At 35.1% G+C, this 20,078-nt stretch overlaps 2 protein-coding genes across 2 annotated transcripts; both read left to right on the forward strand.

The window, feature by feature from the left end:
- The first annotated feature begins 13,057 nt into the window (after positions 1 to 13,057).
- LOC120074155 (serine/threonine-protein kinase SRK2H-like) lies at positions 13,058 to 16,091 on the forward strand. Its single transcript, XM_090312044.1, has 10 exons — positions 13,058 to 13,331; positions 13,889 to 14,010; positions 14,083 to 14,157; positions 14,379 to 14,480; positions 14,781 to 14,834; positions 14,919 to 15,011; positions 15,120 to 15,212; positions 15,311 to 15,415; positions 15,492 to 15,590; positions 15,861 to 16,091. Exons 2-10 carry the CDS (start codon positions 13,891 to 13,893, stop codon positions 16,089 to 16,091), a joined length of 972 nt encoding a protein of 323 aa, XP_090168170.1. The 5' UTR covers positions 13,058 to 13,331; positions 13,889 to 13,890.
- LOC150037552 (serine/threonine-protein kinase SAPK7-like) lies at positions 16,049 to 19,610 on the forward strand. The gene is made up of 10 exons (XM_090312484.1): positions 16,049 to 16,068; positions 16,165 to 16,286; positions 16,384 to 16,458; positions 16,574 to 16,675; positions 16,879 to 16,932; positions 17,018 to 17,110; positions 17,194 to 17,286; positions 18,076 to 18,180; positions 18,257 to 18,355; positions 19,102 to 19,610. Exons 2-10 carry the CDS (start codon positions 16,167 to 16,169, stop codon positions 19,411 to 19,413), a joined length of 1,053 nt encoding a protein of 350 aa, XP_090168610.1. The 5' UTR covers positions 16,049 to 16,068; positions 16,165 to 16,166; the 3' UTR covers positions 19,414 to 19,610.
- Positions 19,611 to 20,078: the final 468 nt, after the last annotated feature.

Genomic DNA, 20,078 nt, shown 5'->3' on the forward strand with positions numbered 1-20,078 from the left:
TCATAACAATGTGTACACTTTACAAACTACAAGACTCTGGGAGAATTAGGACACCAATCCCAATAGATACTTCTATGATCTAAGTGAGAATAAGGTGTTTGTGTCGATAAATTCTATCTTCTTAGAAGAAGACCATATCAGGGATCATAAACCACGAAGTAAGCTTATTTTACATGAGATTTCTAGTGAGACTACTGAGAGTTCAACAAGAGTTGTTGAACAGACTGATATATCAACAAGAGTTGTTGATGTCAGTTCATATAGTCAACCATCTTAAGAGTTGAGACTACCTCGACGTAGTGAGAGGGTTGCGAAACCACCAGAACGCTACATGGGTTTGACTGAAGCCCAAAACATCATGTCTGATGATGGAGTTGATGATCCATTATCTTATAAGCAAGCAATGGAGGATGTTGACAAAGATGAGTGGATTAAAGCCATGAATCAGGAAATGAAGTCTATGTACTTCAATTTTGTCTTGGAACTTGTGGATTGGCCTGATGGGGTAAAACCTATAGGGTGTAAGTGGATCTACAAGAGAAAACGAGGTGTAGATGGAAAGGTGTAGACCTTTAAGGCTAGACTTGTGGCAAAGGTTATACCCAGGTCGAGGGAGTGGACTATGAGGAAACTTTCTTACCTGTTGTCATGTTGAAGTCTAACAGGATTCTCTTGTCCATAGCCACATTTTAGGATTATGAGATATGGAAAATGGATGTCAAGACTGTCGTTCTGAATGGTAATCTTGAAGAGACCATCTACATGAATTGTTCTAGATCAAGAGCAAAGAGTTTGCAAGCTTAATAGGTCCATTTATGGGTTGAGATAAGCATCTAGATCATGGAACATTAGATTTAATAGTGTGATCAAATCATTTGGCTTTGATCAGAATGTTGATGAGCCTTGTATTTACAAGAAAATCATCAACAACTCAATAGCTTTCCTGGTACTATATATGGATGATATCCTACTCGTTGGGAATGATGTAGGTTTTCTGGCTAACATTTAAACATGGTTGGCCGCCCAATTCCAAATGAAAGATTTGGGAGAGGCGCAATATGTTATAGGGATCCAGGTCATTCTGGATCGTAAGAACAAGAGGTTGGCCTTGTCTCAGGCATCGTACATTGACAAGATGTTGATTAGGTACTCGATGCAGAATTCCAAGAGGGATTTTTTACCCTTCAGGCATGAGATTATTTTGTCTAAGGAGCAATGTCCTAAGACACCTCAAAAGGTTGATGAGAAGAGACAGATTCCCTATGCTTCGATTGTTGGAAGCCTTATGTATGCAATGTTATGTACTAGACTTGACATTTGCTATGCAATAGGGATTGTCAGTCGATATCAGTCCAATCTAGGATTAGATCACTGGACGAAGGTCAAAAAGATTCTCAAGTATCTTCAGAGAATGAGAGATTATATGCTCGTGTATGGAGATAAGGATTTGATCCTTACAGAATACACATACTCTAACTTTCAGACAGATAGAGATTCTCGAAAATCGACATCAAGTTCAGTGTTCACTCTGAATGGAGGGGATGTAGTTTAGTGAAGCATCAAGCAAGGATTCATCGCAGACTCCACTATAGAAGCCAAATACATAGTCACTTGTGAAGCTGCTAAAGAGGCTGTTTGGCTTAGGAAGTTCCTTACAAATTTGGAAGTTGTTCCAAATATGTCTTTTTCGATCACTTTTTATTGTCATAATAGCAGGGCTGTGGAAAATTTAAAGGAACCTTGAAGTCACCATAGAGGTAAGTAAACATATTGAATGGAATTATCATTTGATCAGGGAGATTGTGCATCGTGGTAATGTGATAGTCAATGAAAATCACGTCGGAGCACAACATTGTTGATCCATTTACAAAGGCTCTCATGACTAAAGTGTTCGAGGGTCATCTGGAGAGTCTAGGTCTACGAAACATGCGACACCTTATCTAGGGAAAGTGGAAGATGATACTGGGGTATAGAGTATACCCTAGTTTATTATATATTGTAATGTTTTATGTATTGTACATTAGTCTCCCGAGGCATTAGGACAAGTGGGTGATTGTTGGAATTGGTGTCCTAATTCTCCCAGTGGTCTCATAGTTTGTAAAAATTTTGTATACGTTGTTATTAATAAAATAAGTGTTATTTTATTTGCATTTAATTTTAGTAAAGAAACATGCAATTTCATAAAATACATAAATATGGTTTCAAGAACACAACCTTCGATGAATCCTCAAATTGCTCCAAATCTCCACAAATTTCTTCTTTAAGTCTTGAAGTAGACACCACAAGAGCCTTCTCTACTATTCTCAAGCCTTAGATTGAGTGGTGGAACCCAAATTGAGTGAGATTTGAGATGAATTTAGAAGGTTTTTAGAGAGTGTTCAACAACAGTTTATTTTTCCTCTGAATTTTTTATTGCATGAACCCGGAAATAAATTAAATTGAATCATTTTATAGGTCTTAAGTATGCAAATCAAACAAAACATGAATTTGCCTCTTAATTTCCTACTTAGATAAGTGGATTAGGTGTGATTTAAATGGAAAATGTGGGATTATCCCACTTTCCATTTTATCATTTTTTAAAATAATAATTGGAACAATTTCCAAAATATATTAAAAGAGAAAAAATCAATTTTATATTTTGAATTTCATAAATTCAAAATTCAATAAAATTAATTTGGATAAATAATTAATTAAACCATTTAATTAATTAATTTGAGATCAATTTAATATCAAATATTAAATTAGTAAAACACCTAATTAAAATATTTAAATCATATTTAAATATTCTCAACTCTCTAAAATCGTAATATTTAATTCGATAATTAAACATTAATTATACCGAATATAATAATCCAAATCTTAAACCGAATTTGAACATTTTAAATTATCTCAACACACTATTCTAAGGTTTCATCCTTTTGCGAGCTAGTAGAGGGACCTAATGGACCTATAGATCATGAGCTCAACCGATTTGAGAATAATTAGCTAAACTTTTTAGACCAAATTAATCAATGTTCGTTAACTACCGAGACATTCCACTATAGCTCCATAATTGCACTCTTCTTACCGTAGATATATTTTTGTCCACTTGATTTTATCATAATCAGTTAGTTGATCCTTCATAGGTTGTTCGTATTTATAGCTAGATCATATTTCCCATTTTACCCCTGTAATACATCTTGCTCCTTAAGTCTTCACTGGTCCTCTAATGAACAATTAATTTATGGTTCTACTAATAAAAACCGAGTCCCTCTCAATATAGAGAGGGTGGGACCCCATTGTTCAAGATCAAGAGTCAGTACTTAAGGAAACAACCTACATGCTAAACCTAAAACGGGTAGGAGCGAATTTTATCTTGCAAGACTGTGTCCTCAGCTATCTATCCGGTCTTACACCTAAAATGGGAGGCTTATTGAGTGGCGATGTTGAGTCACTCTCACCAATGTAGATTAAATGATAATCTCGAATAAACAAGAGTTCATAGTTAGATCAGGATTGAGATCGAGTTGCCTTAGGTCATCAAATTGAAATAGTCAGTTTTGACAGTAAATGGTCGTTATAAAGAAAAGTGACTATTTAGTGGTCCTATTGTTGGGATTAGTGTGCTAATTCTTCCGGTAGTCTCGTAGTTTGTAAACATTTTGTACACATTGTTATTAATAAAATAAGTTTTATTTTATTTGCATTTACTCATATCCAATAAACTAAGATCCGTGGTTATTTCATGTAATTTAAGCATGTATGTAAGACATACAAGTGGATCATGCCTTAAGTAATAACCTAAATGGTATGTAGTATAAGGATAAAGAAGAGATGCCTTATTTTGGTCACACTACGGATACGACCTGCTTTGTAGATATTTACAAGTGTCGTAAAGTGCTAAGATGATCCTGACCATTCATGTGGATACATGCAAGCGGAGGTGTCCTATACAAAGAGTTTGTATAAGACCAAACCACGAGATTATTAGTCTCTTTATATAGCATCGTTGATAATTGATATATATATATATATACTAAAATGACCATAGGTGAAATGACTTTAATCCTGAGTGTTTTAGGAACTCTTGCCTATGAGGACGGTCCTTTGATTAGTATGGGTGAGAGTGGCCAGATTTTCAACTCAACAAGCCTACATTTTTGGGGATTCATCTGATTGGGGAACTGGGAACTCAGCTACATAAGACAGAATTCACTCATTCCTCGAAGTAGGGGCAAGTAGATAAATTGCTCCCTTAAAGGCTGATTTCAAGTCTTCAACATAGTAGCAACACCCTCTCTTTGGAAGAGAGGACTCAATCATAGTAGGACTATGACTTATTATTCATTAGAAGAATCAATGGTAATTAGGGAGTTAGATGTAACTACAGGGGAAAAACGATAAATTGGCCTAGCTGTACTTACGAGCGATTTGTGAAGGGTTATTGATGCTCGAAATTATGTGGTAGAAATATGGATGCTATGCGTTGATGTAATTACGTTGTGCACCCAAGTTTCCCCAGTGGAATCCAAGTGTAAATTCTTCTAAGTTTCCTGATAAGTCTAGGGTCGAACACAGGGACTTGTGAAAATAGATTACGTTGGTAATTTTTATGAAAACTTTATGATAACCAACTAAATAAATAAAGTGTTAGGTGTGTTGTTGTGTTGATGAAAAATAAATAAATAAAGGCGGCGGATTTGAGAAAGAAAATTGCGTTGATAGATGCAATGAGTATGCGATGAATGAATGCGTCAAACTATGCGATCATGTTACAACCATGCACAGCAAGTCATTTTCCAATGTAAATGCGATGCTCCTAAGTCTAGGACGCATGTGTTGAATGTAAAAGTGTCTATAAAGCTTATCCCTAAGTCTCTACTCTTGTCTTATGTGTTGATGCAAAATGCATGAAAGCAAGGTGACCACATACAATCATATCTTATCGTTAAGATGCATACGATGCATTAATAACAAATAGTGCTCATTCCTAAGCGCCTATCTCTCGTTTATGCATTCTAATCTGGTTCTTCCAAACCTAGATTCTAACCTAACCTTCCCAAGTCTAGATCCTGTCCTTAGACTACCCTCCCGAGTATCTCTAATGGACGAATGAAGCATACATAAACAAGATAATCGCAAAGAATGAAGATTCCCAAGTTGTGCTAGCTAAATACTTCTCAACCTATTCAACTAATTTACCTACTCATGCGTGAAAAACAGAGTGAACAAATGTAGAGAAATAAATTCCATTCTTATAAATGAGTTGAGTACAAAATGCCAATGGAAAGTAAAGGTAGAGAGCCTGGTAGCAATTCCTTGCTGACCGAGGCTTTTTACACTGAATCTCTATTCTGATCTAAAGATGTTCCCGCTTCCACAGGCGTCGGCCCTCTCTTTGTCTTGGAGCTTCCGACGCTTTCCCAAGCTTACCGGAATGATCTACCTGCACAACCTTCTTCCTCGCGTCCGCCTTAAAATGAAAGAAAACTATAGACTGAGGCGTGAAATTGTGGAACAAAAGATTGTAAAAGTCGTGAACCCCTCTTCTGAAGAATGCACTTGGTATTTATAGAGCTTCCATGGTGAAAGGCAGCTTCTCTCTCCTGGTTATACAGATGGGATAGCTTTAATTCCTGACTGATGCGTCGGATAATTGTCACCGATAAAGCTAAATGTACTTCGTGACCGTTATTGGCTGTCAACTTAATTTGGATCCGATTGTCATTAGCTTTTTATCCCATCGCTCTTAATTATCCTTTCACCTAGATGCGTCTATAATGCTATTTTGGGATGTATGATATTAAGTGCTCATAATGATGCGATACTACTTCTATTTATGCGTTAATTATGGGTGTTCACGTAGTATGCCATGCGTTGGCACAAGTTTCCTTACAATGGAACCAAGAGTAATTCCATCGCAAGTTTCTCGGTGTGATCCGAGGTCGAACACGAGGAAATGGTTTCGGTTATTGTGGTATGTTCATGGTATATGCGACCAAGTTTTCAATTCTTTAAAAAGGAGTTTGTACAGGCATGTAAGCAGTAAAATAAAGGAAAGCAGTAAAGATGTGATAAAACATAAAAATACAATAAATCTAAGCTAGGTGTTACAAGATATGGACTTCATGTACAAGATGCTAGGATTAAGGCTGGCTGTAAAGATTGTGCAAAGACATGGTATGCGGCGACAAGTCTTATGAATAGAATAGAAAAAGAAAGACAAATAATACAAACAACACAAGTTCTTAATTGGATTGAAGGTACAAATACTGTTCCGCTCTTCTCTTGGCGTACACCTCTCAGTGATCAGCCATGCTCACACATGTCTGTGGTGAAACAGAGACTAACGTAATGAATGCAAGGTTGCTTCCACGTTTGGAAGTACTACTCGCTTTAGTTAACGCACTCTTCTGACCTTCTCTCGATAGATCAGAATGACATCTTCACTTCTACTATCATAGGTGAAGATACCGTCTAGCATGCCTTAGCTAAACGTATTTTATAACTTTAATGCAGATTAAGTTCTTAGTGATTCGTATTGCTCATCAGGAGATTAAGAAAACATGAAGAAAGTGACTAACGGATGAATGAAAATAGATAGAAAATGGTAAATAGAATCTATCGAAACATTTAATATTTCTACTAAGCGTTTGATACATGATGTGTGAATGATGAGATGAAGAAAACATGAAATACAATGAAAGATAGATAGAACAGATACAAACAAGTGCCAATGTCTTGGCACAGATTCGATGGAGATCTGCTTGCCGGATAGGATGGTTTCGATGGCAGGAAGAGCTTCCCTCTCAGGCTTGCTCCACTAGTAGCAGGGGTCTCTACACAGAGCTTCGATCGGGTATATGGCAGGTCAGATCTGAGATTCACCTCTCGGCCTTATCTCATTTTCTTCCTGGATTTCTTCTCTTCAACACTCAGCTCAGCCTTTTCTCTCTAAAATCTTATAGCACTTAGCCTCGTATCAAATAACATATTTTTTTCTCTGAAATCAATGAGGTATTTATAGGAGGGGATCTTTGACTCTGGCCTTGTGGTCCCTACTTGATTGTTATGGTAATTCCGAAAATGGAGGGATGTTATTTCTTCTGTTATGAAATCAGACTATCAATTCTACACAACCGTTAGTCGTACACGTGTCTCAATCTCCCACTCTTGCATTGCTCAGTTGCATCTTTTGATCATAGGTTTGCATGCGGTGTTTGTTTTTATTACCGCATGCGATTGAAGCATAGCTCTGGATCGACTGTCGCATTGCGCCGTCACTGCGATAATCGTCTCTTCATGGTTGATCGACGGGCGCAATGTGACAGAGATACGTTTATTAGTCTCTCATGAGCCTTGAGCGCCAGCGATGACTTGGTCTCCTGCAAAACAGAGTAAAGTTCGGCTTGTCTTCCATCTTTTTGGCGTTAGTGGGTGTAAATGCAAACATTTATAATTATTGTCATACTAGGCTAATTTTCATACAATTGGTGCATAATTACTAACTTTTGGCCGCAATATCTAGATAAGGTGGCATAAATAACTTGTATTTCTACAAGTTATCAGTGCCCACCATGTTGCGCTGACCAAGTTGCGGCGATCCTTCTCGAGCGAATGTGTGCGAGGACGATCAACACAAAGTCTTGCGGTGAAGTTGCGCTCGACCAATGAATTCCTATGATCACAATCTTTGCATTGCGTTAACGCATACTTTGCACAAAATTATAAAGATCAACTGTTCTAATGCGTTGGACACATGCAACCACAATATTATAGAATTTATGCTTAATGGACTCAATTTAACATATTTCATCAATGCAATCCAACATTGTTTAAGAACTTAGCACTATGATAATGTGCATTTCTGCCCGTTATCAGTTATCGCACTGTTGATTGGTTATATGCACACAGAAATATATCTGTAGTGCGAAGAGTGCAGCTGTCGATCTTTAGTGGAGTGATCAACAGTTAACGGATGGTGGATCTCGTGACTAAAGAGTTTAGTCAGTTATTCACATATCATTGGACCTTTAAGTTACAGGTCCATGAGGTCCCCTTGGTAGCTCAATGGGTTCAAGTTGAAAATCAGATTTTGGGTTAATTTGAAGTGTTCAAATTAACAAGAGGAAATTTAATTATATGTGATATAATTGATGTGATGTATGAGATACATTAATTGGAGGAATTAATATAAATATGATTTATATTAAGTACCATAAAATAGAAAAAGAACTTGGTTTATATGTTTCATATGATGAAATATTAAAACTATAGATTATAAATATAATATGATAAATTGGTTATCATATTTATTTATAAATATTAATTATATTATAATTAATTCTTTTTTCTAATAACCGAATTGACTGGGAGGTTATTGGAAGTTTTATGGTAACCGTGAGATAAAAAGGAATTTTTTTTCCAAAATTAAAGACTGATTTCATTCGAGAAATTCTCACGAAAAAGGGCTATCAAGTGATTTTTTTTTTTTTTTTTTTTGTACTAAGCGATAGTCGTTGAGAGTCTAAAAGATCGTTTAAGAGTTGACTATACGATGGTTACTCAGCTGATCCTTGCTACACGATCGAGTAGCAAAGTCTATGCGATAGGCTTCCGTTTACTAAACGATCAAATACATCATTTATGCGATAGACAATGTTCATATCTCCCACTTACTCGATTGTCTACTCGATCACATACCTCCTCTCTTCCTCAATCCAAGATCATATAGAGCCCACAACTCCTGGATTCTCACACCGAGAATACCAAGGTAACACTTGTGGTGGTATTCTAACTCAGTTCGTGGATCGAGTTGGACTCAGTTGGATTCGAGGTGCTTATAGTCGATCGTTGTGTTTGTGTTCGTGTTGTTGGCTATTCTGGTCATTGCGTTTGAGTGCATTGTTGGACACATTGGAGACTGATCGAGGGATACTTGAAGAATAGTTCTTCAAAGGTATGCATACTCTATCCTTTGAATCTTAAAGTAGCATGTTGTAATTTCTATTGATGCATAATCTGTTCGTTTCTGGTTAGACTGTGATTGTTGTGTTCATTCTGAATGGGATTTTGAAAGATCCACTTCTGCTGCTCATAGAGATCTCTGTGTTTATGATTTCCTTCACTTATCTTATGCAAACATCTTTTGCACAGGATGCCCCCACTCACATGTCTCCACATGAACGACTACGGGATTATATCGTTTGTATTGATATACAAAGCGAGCTGCATCCATAGTGTCTCTAGGATAAGGTACCCAAACTTATCCATATACTTTTAGACCGTTTTGGCTATATACTCAAAGTTGATTTTCTTTTATGGCTCTACATAAAGTTTAAGTATTCATGATATCGCCATGGGTTCGTTAGTTTATTGGATTTAGGAATCTATAAATGAAATTTATATGTTCAATAACAATTTTATTGAAACAAGCTCAATAACATCTTCATTGTAAATAGAATATGTTTAAAGCTTACAAACTGTGAGTTTTAGGAAATATAACCCAACAAACTCCCACTTGGACTAAAACTCTAGTGGGTTTAAATATATACGAATATACAATATTGAGTATGAGAGAATAAATACAATAAACTAGGGCATTTATATACCCATGAATTCTCCCACTTACCCTAAATTTATGAAGCTCGTAGTACTATTCTGACTAGGTGACCCTCGAACACTTTAGCCGTGAGGGCCTTTGTAAATGGATCAACTAAATTGTCTTCTAAGGCTATCTACTTGATGATCACGTCTCTTCTATGTACTATTGTTTAATGTAAAATAGGTGTTGTTAGTTCTACCTTACCCAAAACAAATGAAATTTATAATGCTCTAACTATAACTAAAATTAGCACATAACAATAGTGGAGTAAGAGGTCAAACCTAAGAGAACCTCTATTAATTGGCTTAAAATAGATTAATCGAATTCCAAAATGCAAAAGATTAGGGGGGAGGGGGGGAGGCTTAACCATCTACTACAGACCGTTTAGGTTATCACTTAAACGTGATCCATCTGTATGTCTCCACATATAAGTTTAAGTTTCATAAAATAGCCTTGGATCTTAGTTTATTGGATTTATTTAATACAGTCTAAACATTAATAAAATACCTTTTATTTTATTAGATATATAATTTGTCTTTACAAACTACAAGATACACTCAATTTAGGACATTAACTCCAACACTTAGGTCGTCATACCTGATGATGGCATTAAGGAACCATTGTCCTATCGACAAGCAATGAATGGCGTAGATAAGGACCAATGGGTCAAAGTAATGGACCTTGAAATAGAGTCAATGTACTCCAATCCAGTATGGGAGCTTGTAGATCTATCTGAAGAGGTAAAACCTATAGAGTGAAAATGGATCTATAAGAGAAAGAGAGATGCAAATGGGAAGGTACAGACCTTCAAAGCCAGATTCGTAGCAAAGGGTTATACCTAGAGAGAAGGGGTTGACTATGAGGAAACTTTTTCTTCTATTGCTATGTTAAAGTCTATAAGAATTCTCTTGTCCATAGCCACATATTATGACTATGAAATATGGAAAATGGACATCAAAACTGCCTTTTTGAATGGTAATCTTGAAGAAAATATCTTTATATCTAAGCCCGAAGGGTTCATAGTCTAATGTCAGGACAAAAGGTTTGCAAGTTGAATCGATCCATTTATGGGTTGAAACAAGCGTCCAGATCAAATCTTTTGGTTTTGACCGAAATGTTGATGAGTCTTGTGTATACAAGAAGATCAACAAGAATAAAGTAACTTTTCTAGTACTTTGTGTGAACGATATTCTACTCATTAGGAATGATGTAGGGTACCTTACTGAAGTGAAAAATTGGCTAGCGGCCCAATTTCAAATGAAAGATTGAGGAGAGATGCCGTATGATCTTGGGATCCATATCATTAGGGATCGTAAGAACAAAATACTGGCATTGTCTCAAGCAACGTATATCGATAAAATATTGGCTCAATATTTAATGCAGAACTCCAAGAAGGGTTTATTGCCTTTCAGGCATGGGGTTCACTTGTTTAAGGAATAGTGTTCTAAGACACTCAAGAAGTTAAGGATATAAGACATATTCCTTAGCCTCAACTGTAGGTAGCTTAATGTATGTTATGCTCTGCACTAGGCCTGACATATGTTATGCAGTGAGAATAGTTAGCAGGTACCAGTCCAATCCATGGTTAGACTATTGGATGGCGGTTAAGAACATTCTCAAGTATCTTCTGAGAACGAGGGACTACATGCTGGTGTATGGGTCTAAAGATTTTATCCTTACAGGGTACACCAACTTTGACTTCCAGACAGACAAGGATTCTAGGAAATCTACGCTAGGGTCAGTGTTCACCCTTAATGGGAGAGTTGTAGTTTAGAGAAGGATCAAGCAGTGATGCATAACATACTCCACTATGGAGACTGAGCATGTAACTACTTGTGAAGCAGGTAAAGAAGTAGTTTTGCTCAGGAAGTTCCTTATAGATTTGGAAATTGTTCTAAATATGGACTTGCTCGTTACATTATACTATGACAACAGTGGGGCAGTAGCCAACTCAAAAGAATCTCACAACTACAAAGGAGGAAAACACATAGAGAGAAAGTATCACCTAATATGGTAGATTGTGCAATGAGAAGATATGATTTAATTAATTGAATTAAAACTATAGGTTATGAGAGAGTGATGCATTAGAATATGATCTAGTGCACATTTTATTAAATATGAGATATTTAATTATTATTAATTAATTTGATTAATTAATATTATTTGATTTATTTTAATAAATTTAATTTATTTAATTTATTTTTTAAATTAAATGAATTTATTGTTTAAAATAAATAGTGATTTTTTTTTTTGTTATACCAAACCCCAATGTGAGAAGTTATATGAGAGTGGGAGAGAGATCTTCTCCCAACTCTCCCTATCTCTAGTCAGTTCTCTTTGCATCACAGAAGAAAAAAGTGATATGTAGAATTTTCTAAATTCCCTCCAAGGATCCGTCAATGAAAGTAAGGGATTCTAAATTTTATTCCTTCTATTAATTTGTAGAAAATGGTCGAGATGTTTTTAATTCGGGTTGGGTTAGATCAACCCAAGATCCAACCCAACCCTTATAGTTTGGGTTGGGTTAGATCAACCCAAGATCCAACCCAACCCTTATAGTTTGGGTTGGTAGTTCGAGGTTGTTGGGTCATTTGAATACTCTAGCTCAATATTGGAGTTAACATAAACTATTATAAATTAATTAGTTTGTTAACATTTTTTTTTTTTTTGCAAAAGTATTAGATTAAATACGAAACCTCTAACCTTGAGGTTGATAATATAAACACTATACCAGTTGAACTATGTTTTATATTAAAAAGTTTTTGTATAATTATTATTTTGTTATATTACATAATTTAGAATATATTACATAATACATATATTAATTTAAAAAAAGAATTGAATTTATAACAGAAAAGATTATACATTTAAACGTTTTTGTCTTTTTTTAATATAAATTTACATTTTAAAATTTAAAACTCTAAATATGGATAAAAACATATAAATGTTGTTAGGACCGGTATGACAACCCTAGAGGGGTGAAAAGAATTTAATTAAAATTTTTCTAAATATGCTCAATTGAACTAATTAGATAATTTTTAAATTAAATTAACAAAACCCTAGTTGATATTAAATAACAACATTGATAAAAGTATGTGATAATCTATTCAATCATATCAACCAACAAGATCAAGCAATTAAAATTAAGTGCAAAAATAACTAGGAAATAGTTAGAAAAAGACACCGTGCTTTTTATAGTGGTTCGGTCAAACACGACCTACATCTACTTTCCCGAGCACCTCTGGAGAATTCGATTAAAAAATATTCTTTGACTCTTTCCACAAATGAGAGTCGAACTGTTACTTTGCACGGGTTCAATAGCGAATCCGATCATTTTCATGGTTTAGGATCCAACCGTTATAATGTTTTTTTTTTAAACCTTCAAAGACTTTAGTTTGAGCTCATAGACTTTAGTCTTCACAATACAAAAAAAAATTCTTAAAAAATAAGATGAAAAGAAAAAGTGGCTCTACTACTAGCTTTAGAAGCATCAATCTTTCCAGGTCAAATCTTTAGTAGCTCTTGCTCGATTTCCGGTTCTTTCCCTAGAACTACGTGGATTTCATGAATTCTCGATTTAATTTAAAAATTGTGAGAAGACTATTCTCAAAAATTGCAGTGGCATGACACCCACGAATTCGAGTGGCAGAAGCGTGAGAAAAAGTTAATCACAATAATCATTACCATTAGGGGCTGTGACAATTTCAAGTTGGGAGAGATGTCCTCAACGGGACTCTATACAATCACTGTAAGTGTACTTTGACGTAAGTAGAAGCTAGGTTAGCTTTCATTTGTTTTGTCAAGAGCGAGTCATTAAGCATTAGAATGCCATGATTAATGCCTGGGAGAGGGTGCTCCGTACAAAATCTCAATATAAATGATAAGTTTGACTTTATATTTTGAGTGTGATTTTGTGAATATTTAATTTAACATTCAAATTTGGTTTTTTTTGCTTGTTTTTTTCCAGAACTTTTTTTAAATAGATTTCCAGTTCAATGCAAACCAATGTCATCCATCAAAGAATGAAACAGTGATGAGAGGGATGAGGAAATTGGAATTGGAAGCAGACAAAGTATCAAACCTCACACATACAAAAACAAAACCAAAAACTAGTAAAGAAAAACGGATGACATTGGAATGGGAACAAAACAAGTGTCAAAGCCTTAGAAAAACATATACAAAAATTAGTAAAAAAAAAATGTTAGAGAGCCCATTCGTTGTTTTTGTATTTTGAAGTCAATGAGCATTGAAACCTTTCCTTGCTATTGCTATTCATTTTTGTTCTGTTTTCTTCTTGTGGGTTAGAAATGGAGAAATACGAAGTTGTTAAGGATTTAGGTGCTGGAAGTTTTGGTGTTACTAAACTTTGTAGGCATAAACACACCAAAGAGCTTGTGGCCGTGAAGTTCATAGAACGTGGTCCTAAGGTTAATTTTGTTCTCGATTCATTTCTTTCCTTGTTTCTTATTTAATATGGATGCTTAAATTAGTATGTACAGATTGATAAGAACGTGGCAAGAGAGATTATTAACCATGGATTGCTTCGGCATCCAAGCGTAATTGGTTTCAAGGAGGCAAGTTTCTTTACTTTTTGTGTTTGAGGATTACTTTAATCTAACATCATGTAATGGTCCAAGTATTGGGAATACTTGTTCACCAATATGGGCTTGGCTTTGTTGTTTCTTATGACAAAAAAAAAATGATTTTCTTTAGTGGGAGATTGATGGAAGTGTTAGTATTAAATGCATCAAGAGTGTTATATAGATTAAATTGAAGTCGGTTTTAAGATTTGCAGGTTGTTTTAACCCCGACGCATTTGGCTGTCGTGATGGAATATGCAGCTGGGGGACAACTTTTCAATATAATTTGCAACCATGGACGTTTTAGTGAAGATGTGGTGTAATATCTCTCTCTTTTTCTCTCTCATAGGTTATGAATTTCTAGCTTTATTCTTTGGACATGCCCTCGAACGTGTAGATCCAAGTCCGGGATTGAAAACTTAATAACTCGAAACCTTTGTTATGTCTCGAAGTTGGTTTAGGGGTGTCGACGTCTTCTTCAGAATTGTTCTATGGCTTGTACAATTGTGTCCTCGAGTTCTAAGAAGCATTCTATTGAATTAGTGGGGTACAGTACGCCAAAAGAAGAATTGTGAGCTTTGTGAGATTGTTTAACTCTTTGATCTTATTTGTTACAGGCAAGATATTTCTTCCAACAAGTGATTACTGGAGTCAATTATTGCCATTCAATGGTAGAATAAAAAATATACCAAGTCTCATATGGTTTTTTGTTTAAAAATGTTATACGATATTTTGTTTGACACAATGCTTTGCAGGAAATATGTCAGAGAGACTTGAAACTAGACAATATCCTTTTAGATGGAAGCGAAGCCCCACGCTTGAAGATCTGTGATTTTGGTTACTCCGAGGTCTTTGAATATGAGTATTTTATTGGCTCAATTCAAGTTAATATGTTATTTCTTTTATCTTTTCTGTACTTACTACTTATATTGTTGTACTGTCAATTTCTTTTGTAGTCATCACTTTTTCATTCTAAACAAAATTCATCTGTTGGTTCTTCGTCATACGCGGCACCGGAGGTTCTATCTCATGGACAATATGATGGAAAGGTTCTTATCTACATTTTGAGATAATTCAACTTAAAAAATAGACTCTCTTAATTCAAATTCCAAAATGGCTTATTGTCTTCTATTCCATCATGTTGTAGATGGCAGATGTATGGTCATGTGGAGTTACTCTGTATGTTATGTTGGTCGGTGCATATCCTTTTGATGATCAGGACGATGCTAGAAACTTCCAGAAAACTATTCAGGTCCATTACATGCCCCATTGTATAGTAATTTCAGTCAAGTGATAACTTTTCTCACTTTAGTTTTGTTGTTCTGCAGCGAATAAAGGCTGCACAGTACAATATACCAGCCAATGTTAAAATATCTCAAGATTGTCGTCACCTACTCTCTCGCATCTTTGTCCAAAATCCGTCGAGGGTATTTTTCTGTGGCATAAACTAATATGTTTTTGTCGCTTCTTTATTTTGAATTTGAAAAATCATCTCCACTTTGTTAGTTTTGTTTGATTTTATGAGCTAGAACTTCTAAAATGGTAAAATGGTAGCGTAGGGAGACTTAGATTCGCCTTGATAGACCCTCCCACATGAGCTAGAACATCCTTTCTTTCCAACTTGTACCTTCGTTAAGATGTTGGGTTATATTGCTTCTCTTTGATGTAATTCTCACACTCTCAACATAATATGACAGAGAATTTCACTAAAAGAGATCAAGAGTCACCCGTGGTTCCGAAAGAACTTGCCAAGGGAACTGACAGAATCAGCCCAAGCGGTATATTATCGGAGAAATAACCCAAGCTTCACTCTTCAAAGTATTGAAGAAATCATGAAGATCGTGGGGGAGGCAAGGAACCCGCCCAAGAGTTTACGACGGGGAACTGAAGACGACAATGAAGAAGGTGAGGGAGAGCTGGAATTGTAATTGAAATACGAAGGTAGAAAATGTTAGAGGCCATTAGTCTATTTCAGGTCTGATCAACTTAGATTGTGCGCAGAAATGGATAAGTACGAAGCTGTTAAGGAGTTGGGTGCTGGAAATATTGGTGTTGCTAGACTTTTGAGGCATAAACACACCAAAGAGCTTGTCGCCATCAAGTACATAAAACGTGGTCATAAGGTTAATTCTCTTTCGTTTTGGCTTTCAAATCAACCTTGTTTCTTTTCTAATATGGGTGCTTAAATTGGGGGCTTTTGATGCTTATTTGTATTGACAGATTGATGAGAATGTGGCAAGAGAGATTATAAACCATCGATCGCTTCAACATCCAAATATAATTCGTTTCAAGAAGGCAAGTTTCTCTCTACTTTTTTTAGGATTTTTCATGTAATTGCCAAAGTTTTGGTAATACTTGTTCAGCAAAATAGGTTTGAAGTTGAAGTTGAAGTCGGTTTTAAGATTTGCAGGTTGTTTTAACCCCAACGCATTTGGCTATAATGATGGAATATGCAGCTGGGGGAGAACTTTTTGAAAGAATTAGCAAAGCTGGACGTTTTAGTGAAGATGAGGTTTGTTATCTACTCTCTTTCTCTGTCTCTTATACACTGTGAATGTTTGGAGATACCCTCCGATATCTAAACCGAAGCCTCGGATTGAAAACTTAATAACTCAAACCTTTTGTTATCTCTTGAAACTGGCTTTGGGGTGCCGAAGTTCTTAAGAAGTGCTAACTTTTTGAAGTTGTTTAACTCTTTGACGTTACTTTTTACAGGCAAGATATTTCTTCCAACAGTTGATTTCGGGAGTCTATTATTGCCATTCAATGGTAGAATAAAAAACATACAAAGCCTCGTGTGGTTTCTTGTTTAAAAATCTTATATGATATTTTCATGTGACACAATCCTTTGCAGCAAATATGTCATAGAGACTTGAAACTAGAAAATACCCTTCTAGATGGAAGCGCAGCCCCGCGCTTGAAGATTTGTGATTTTGGCTTCTCCAAGGTCTTTGAATTCGAGAATGTTAATATGTTCTTTCTTTCCTTCTCTCTGTACTTATGATATTATATTGTCAATTTTTTTTGTAGTCATCTGTGTTGCATTCAAGACCAAAATCAACTATTGGTACACCAGCATACATAGCACCAGAGGTTATATGTCGACAGGAGTATGATGGAAAGGTGCTTATATACATATGGATAATCCAACTACAATAAGATTATGAAAAAGGAAGAAGAATATTATTTCATATCCATTACACAATCTACTGCATATTTTTTTCCAAATTCCTTTGACCTTGTTGCAAGATACATTTTGGATGACTGACTACATTTTGAACTTGAACTACTACATAATCAACTGTAGACCTTTTGAAAATTTATCCACAGATGTTTTTCCTTCTATTGAAAATAAATTGGGTTTTTCGTTCTGTTATGAATCAATTAAAGATAAACAGAAAACGTAAAACAAAAGAGAATCGATATAGAGATTTACGTAGTTCATTAACAGTATGTTAGCTACATCCATGAGCAAAAGGAAAATGGTTTATCATTAGAGGGAATTCTTGAAGAAAATACAGAGTAGAGACACCTCGAGGGTTAGAGAGTTTATATAGTGCGCTTCTCTAAACCCTCTTGACCTCATAGAGACCACTGTACTTGGGCGTTCGGAGTGTCATATATCAGATTCAAGGCATTCCAACATGTTCGATAGTTTTGTTTCTGTAATGAAGTTTGATTTAGTTTGAGCACAAGAATTTCATGAAAAGCTTTGTTCTAGTTTGAGCACTAAAATTTCATGTAACGTTTTGTTCTCATCGTGCATGTAGAAAGACTTACAGTTTGTTTCCTTTAAGCAAATATAAAATTAATATGGTTATTGGTATCATTAGAAGTATTCAAAGAATAGATTCTCTTTATTCAAACTCTCACTCTAAAATGGCTTATTGTCTTCTCTTTTGTCGTATTTAGTTGGCAGATGTATGGTCATGTGGAGTTACTCTCTATGTTATGTTGGTTGGTGCATACCCTTTCGAAGACCATAACGATCCTAGAAACCTTCGGAAAACCATTCAGGTCCAGTATTTTCCCTTTCGTATAGTAATCTCAGTAAAGTGCACATCTTCCTCACTCCATTTTTGTCGTTCTGCAGAGAATAATGGATGTACAGTATAAAATACCAGACTATGTTCACATATCTAGAGATTGTCGACATCTACTCTCTCGCATCTTTGTCCAAAATCCGTCAAGGGTATTTTTCTGTGACAAACTAATATGATTTTGTGATCATTTCCTTATTTAGAGTTCTAATATAAAATTAACTTCACTTTGTTAGTTTTGTTTGATTCTGAATTGAAACTTCTAAAATGGTAAAATGGTAGTGTAGGGAAACTTCAACCAGCCTTAATAGGCTCTACCACATGCAATTCTATTGAAATTTAATGCCAGTATACAAAGTTATCTTCCCTATGTTATATGTTAGTTTTATTTTCTTTATCTGAATTGATTTTTTAGTTTCATGATCTAGGGATAAATAATAATTACATTAAGACCCATCTCTTCACTAGGGAACTTGGACAAGTTTTTGAGCTTCAGTTAGCTTTTTTAAAGGCTTATATATAAAACTCTCTCTCTCAATTTTGATACTTGAAATATCTGAAAACTTTTGTATTTGCTAGCTAGCACATTTGGCAATTAATCTCAACTCAGTCTTATAGGAAACAATCCAAGAAAGATTTCAAGCAGCTAGTTTACAGTCTTCAATGTAGAGAGAAAACAAGCCACACTTTAATTCATCCTCAAAATTTGACACCCCATATAAATTATCTAGGAAAGTTGCAAACATAGCAGTGAAGTGCAAAGTATTAGTTGGTATAACACAATGTAAAAGAATTTGTAGATATAACAAAATTTAGAGAGTAACTCCACATGACCATACATCTTTTGGTGATACTGCTTCGTTTCTATTTAATTCTCACACCTGACATGGTACGGCAGAGAATTTCAGTAAAAGAGATCAAGAACCACCCATGGTTCGTAAAGAACTTGCCAAGAGAACTAACAGAATCGGCCCAAGCCATCTATTATAATAGGGACAATCCAAGCTTCTCTCTTCAAAGTTTTGATGAGATCATGAAGATCATGGGGGAGGCGAGAAACCTGCCCCCATCATCAACAACTGTCGCGGGATTTGACTGGGGAATCGAAGAGGATGATGAAGGCGGCGACCGAGTGCTGGAAGAAGAAGAGGATGATTATGATAAGAGGGTGAAAGAAGTTCATGCCAGTGGAGAATACTTTGTCAGTTAGAAACAGAACATAACATAAAGTGATGTATTGTTATTATATTATTGAGCTTGGGTGGTGTTATGTGTAGTGTAAAATAATTATAGCTCTCCATAGCAAGTATATCATATTATATATCAGCAGACTTTAAGTTCTGAATCTGTTCATATATTGTTAGTTCATGGTCTGCAAGTCTAAGCTAATAGTTTATTTCTCTATTATCTCTTGGTATTGTGTTACTAAGTTGGATGTGTGGTCTCCAAGATTTGGAAGAGAGAGAAAAAGTAGTAGAGAAAAGGAGAGAGATTTTGAGAAAAGTAATAGGAGACTGAGATTCATAATTCCCAATTCAATTGTATACACAAACATGGGCCATGAAGACCTATTTATAGAGAAAAGAGGTAACCCCTTTCTCCTAGTCTTTTCTATTCCTACTCTAGTTCTAATTTAATTAAATAAATTTTATTTGATTAATTAGTTCAATAATTAAATAATCATATATATTAAATTCAATTTAATATATATATATAATCAATAAATAAATAAAGATCACATGTTTATTTATCTCTACTTCAAAAAAAATAATTAATTAATTAACCATTAATCAATTAATTAATTAACCATTAATCAATTAAACGACTATATTAAATCATATTTAATATAGAATTAATCAACATATAATTATCACA

The sequence above is a fragment of the Benincasa hispida genome, chromosome 3 (assembly GCF_027475165.1).
Source record: "Benincasa hispida cultivar pf3 chromosome 3, pf3_genome.v1.1, whole genome shotgun sequence".
NCBI lineage: Eukaryota > Viridiplantae > Streptophyta > Magnoliopsida > Cucurbitales > Cucurbitaceae > Benincasa > Benincasa hispida.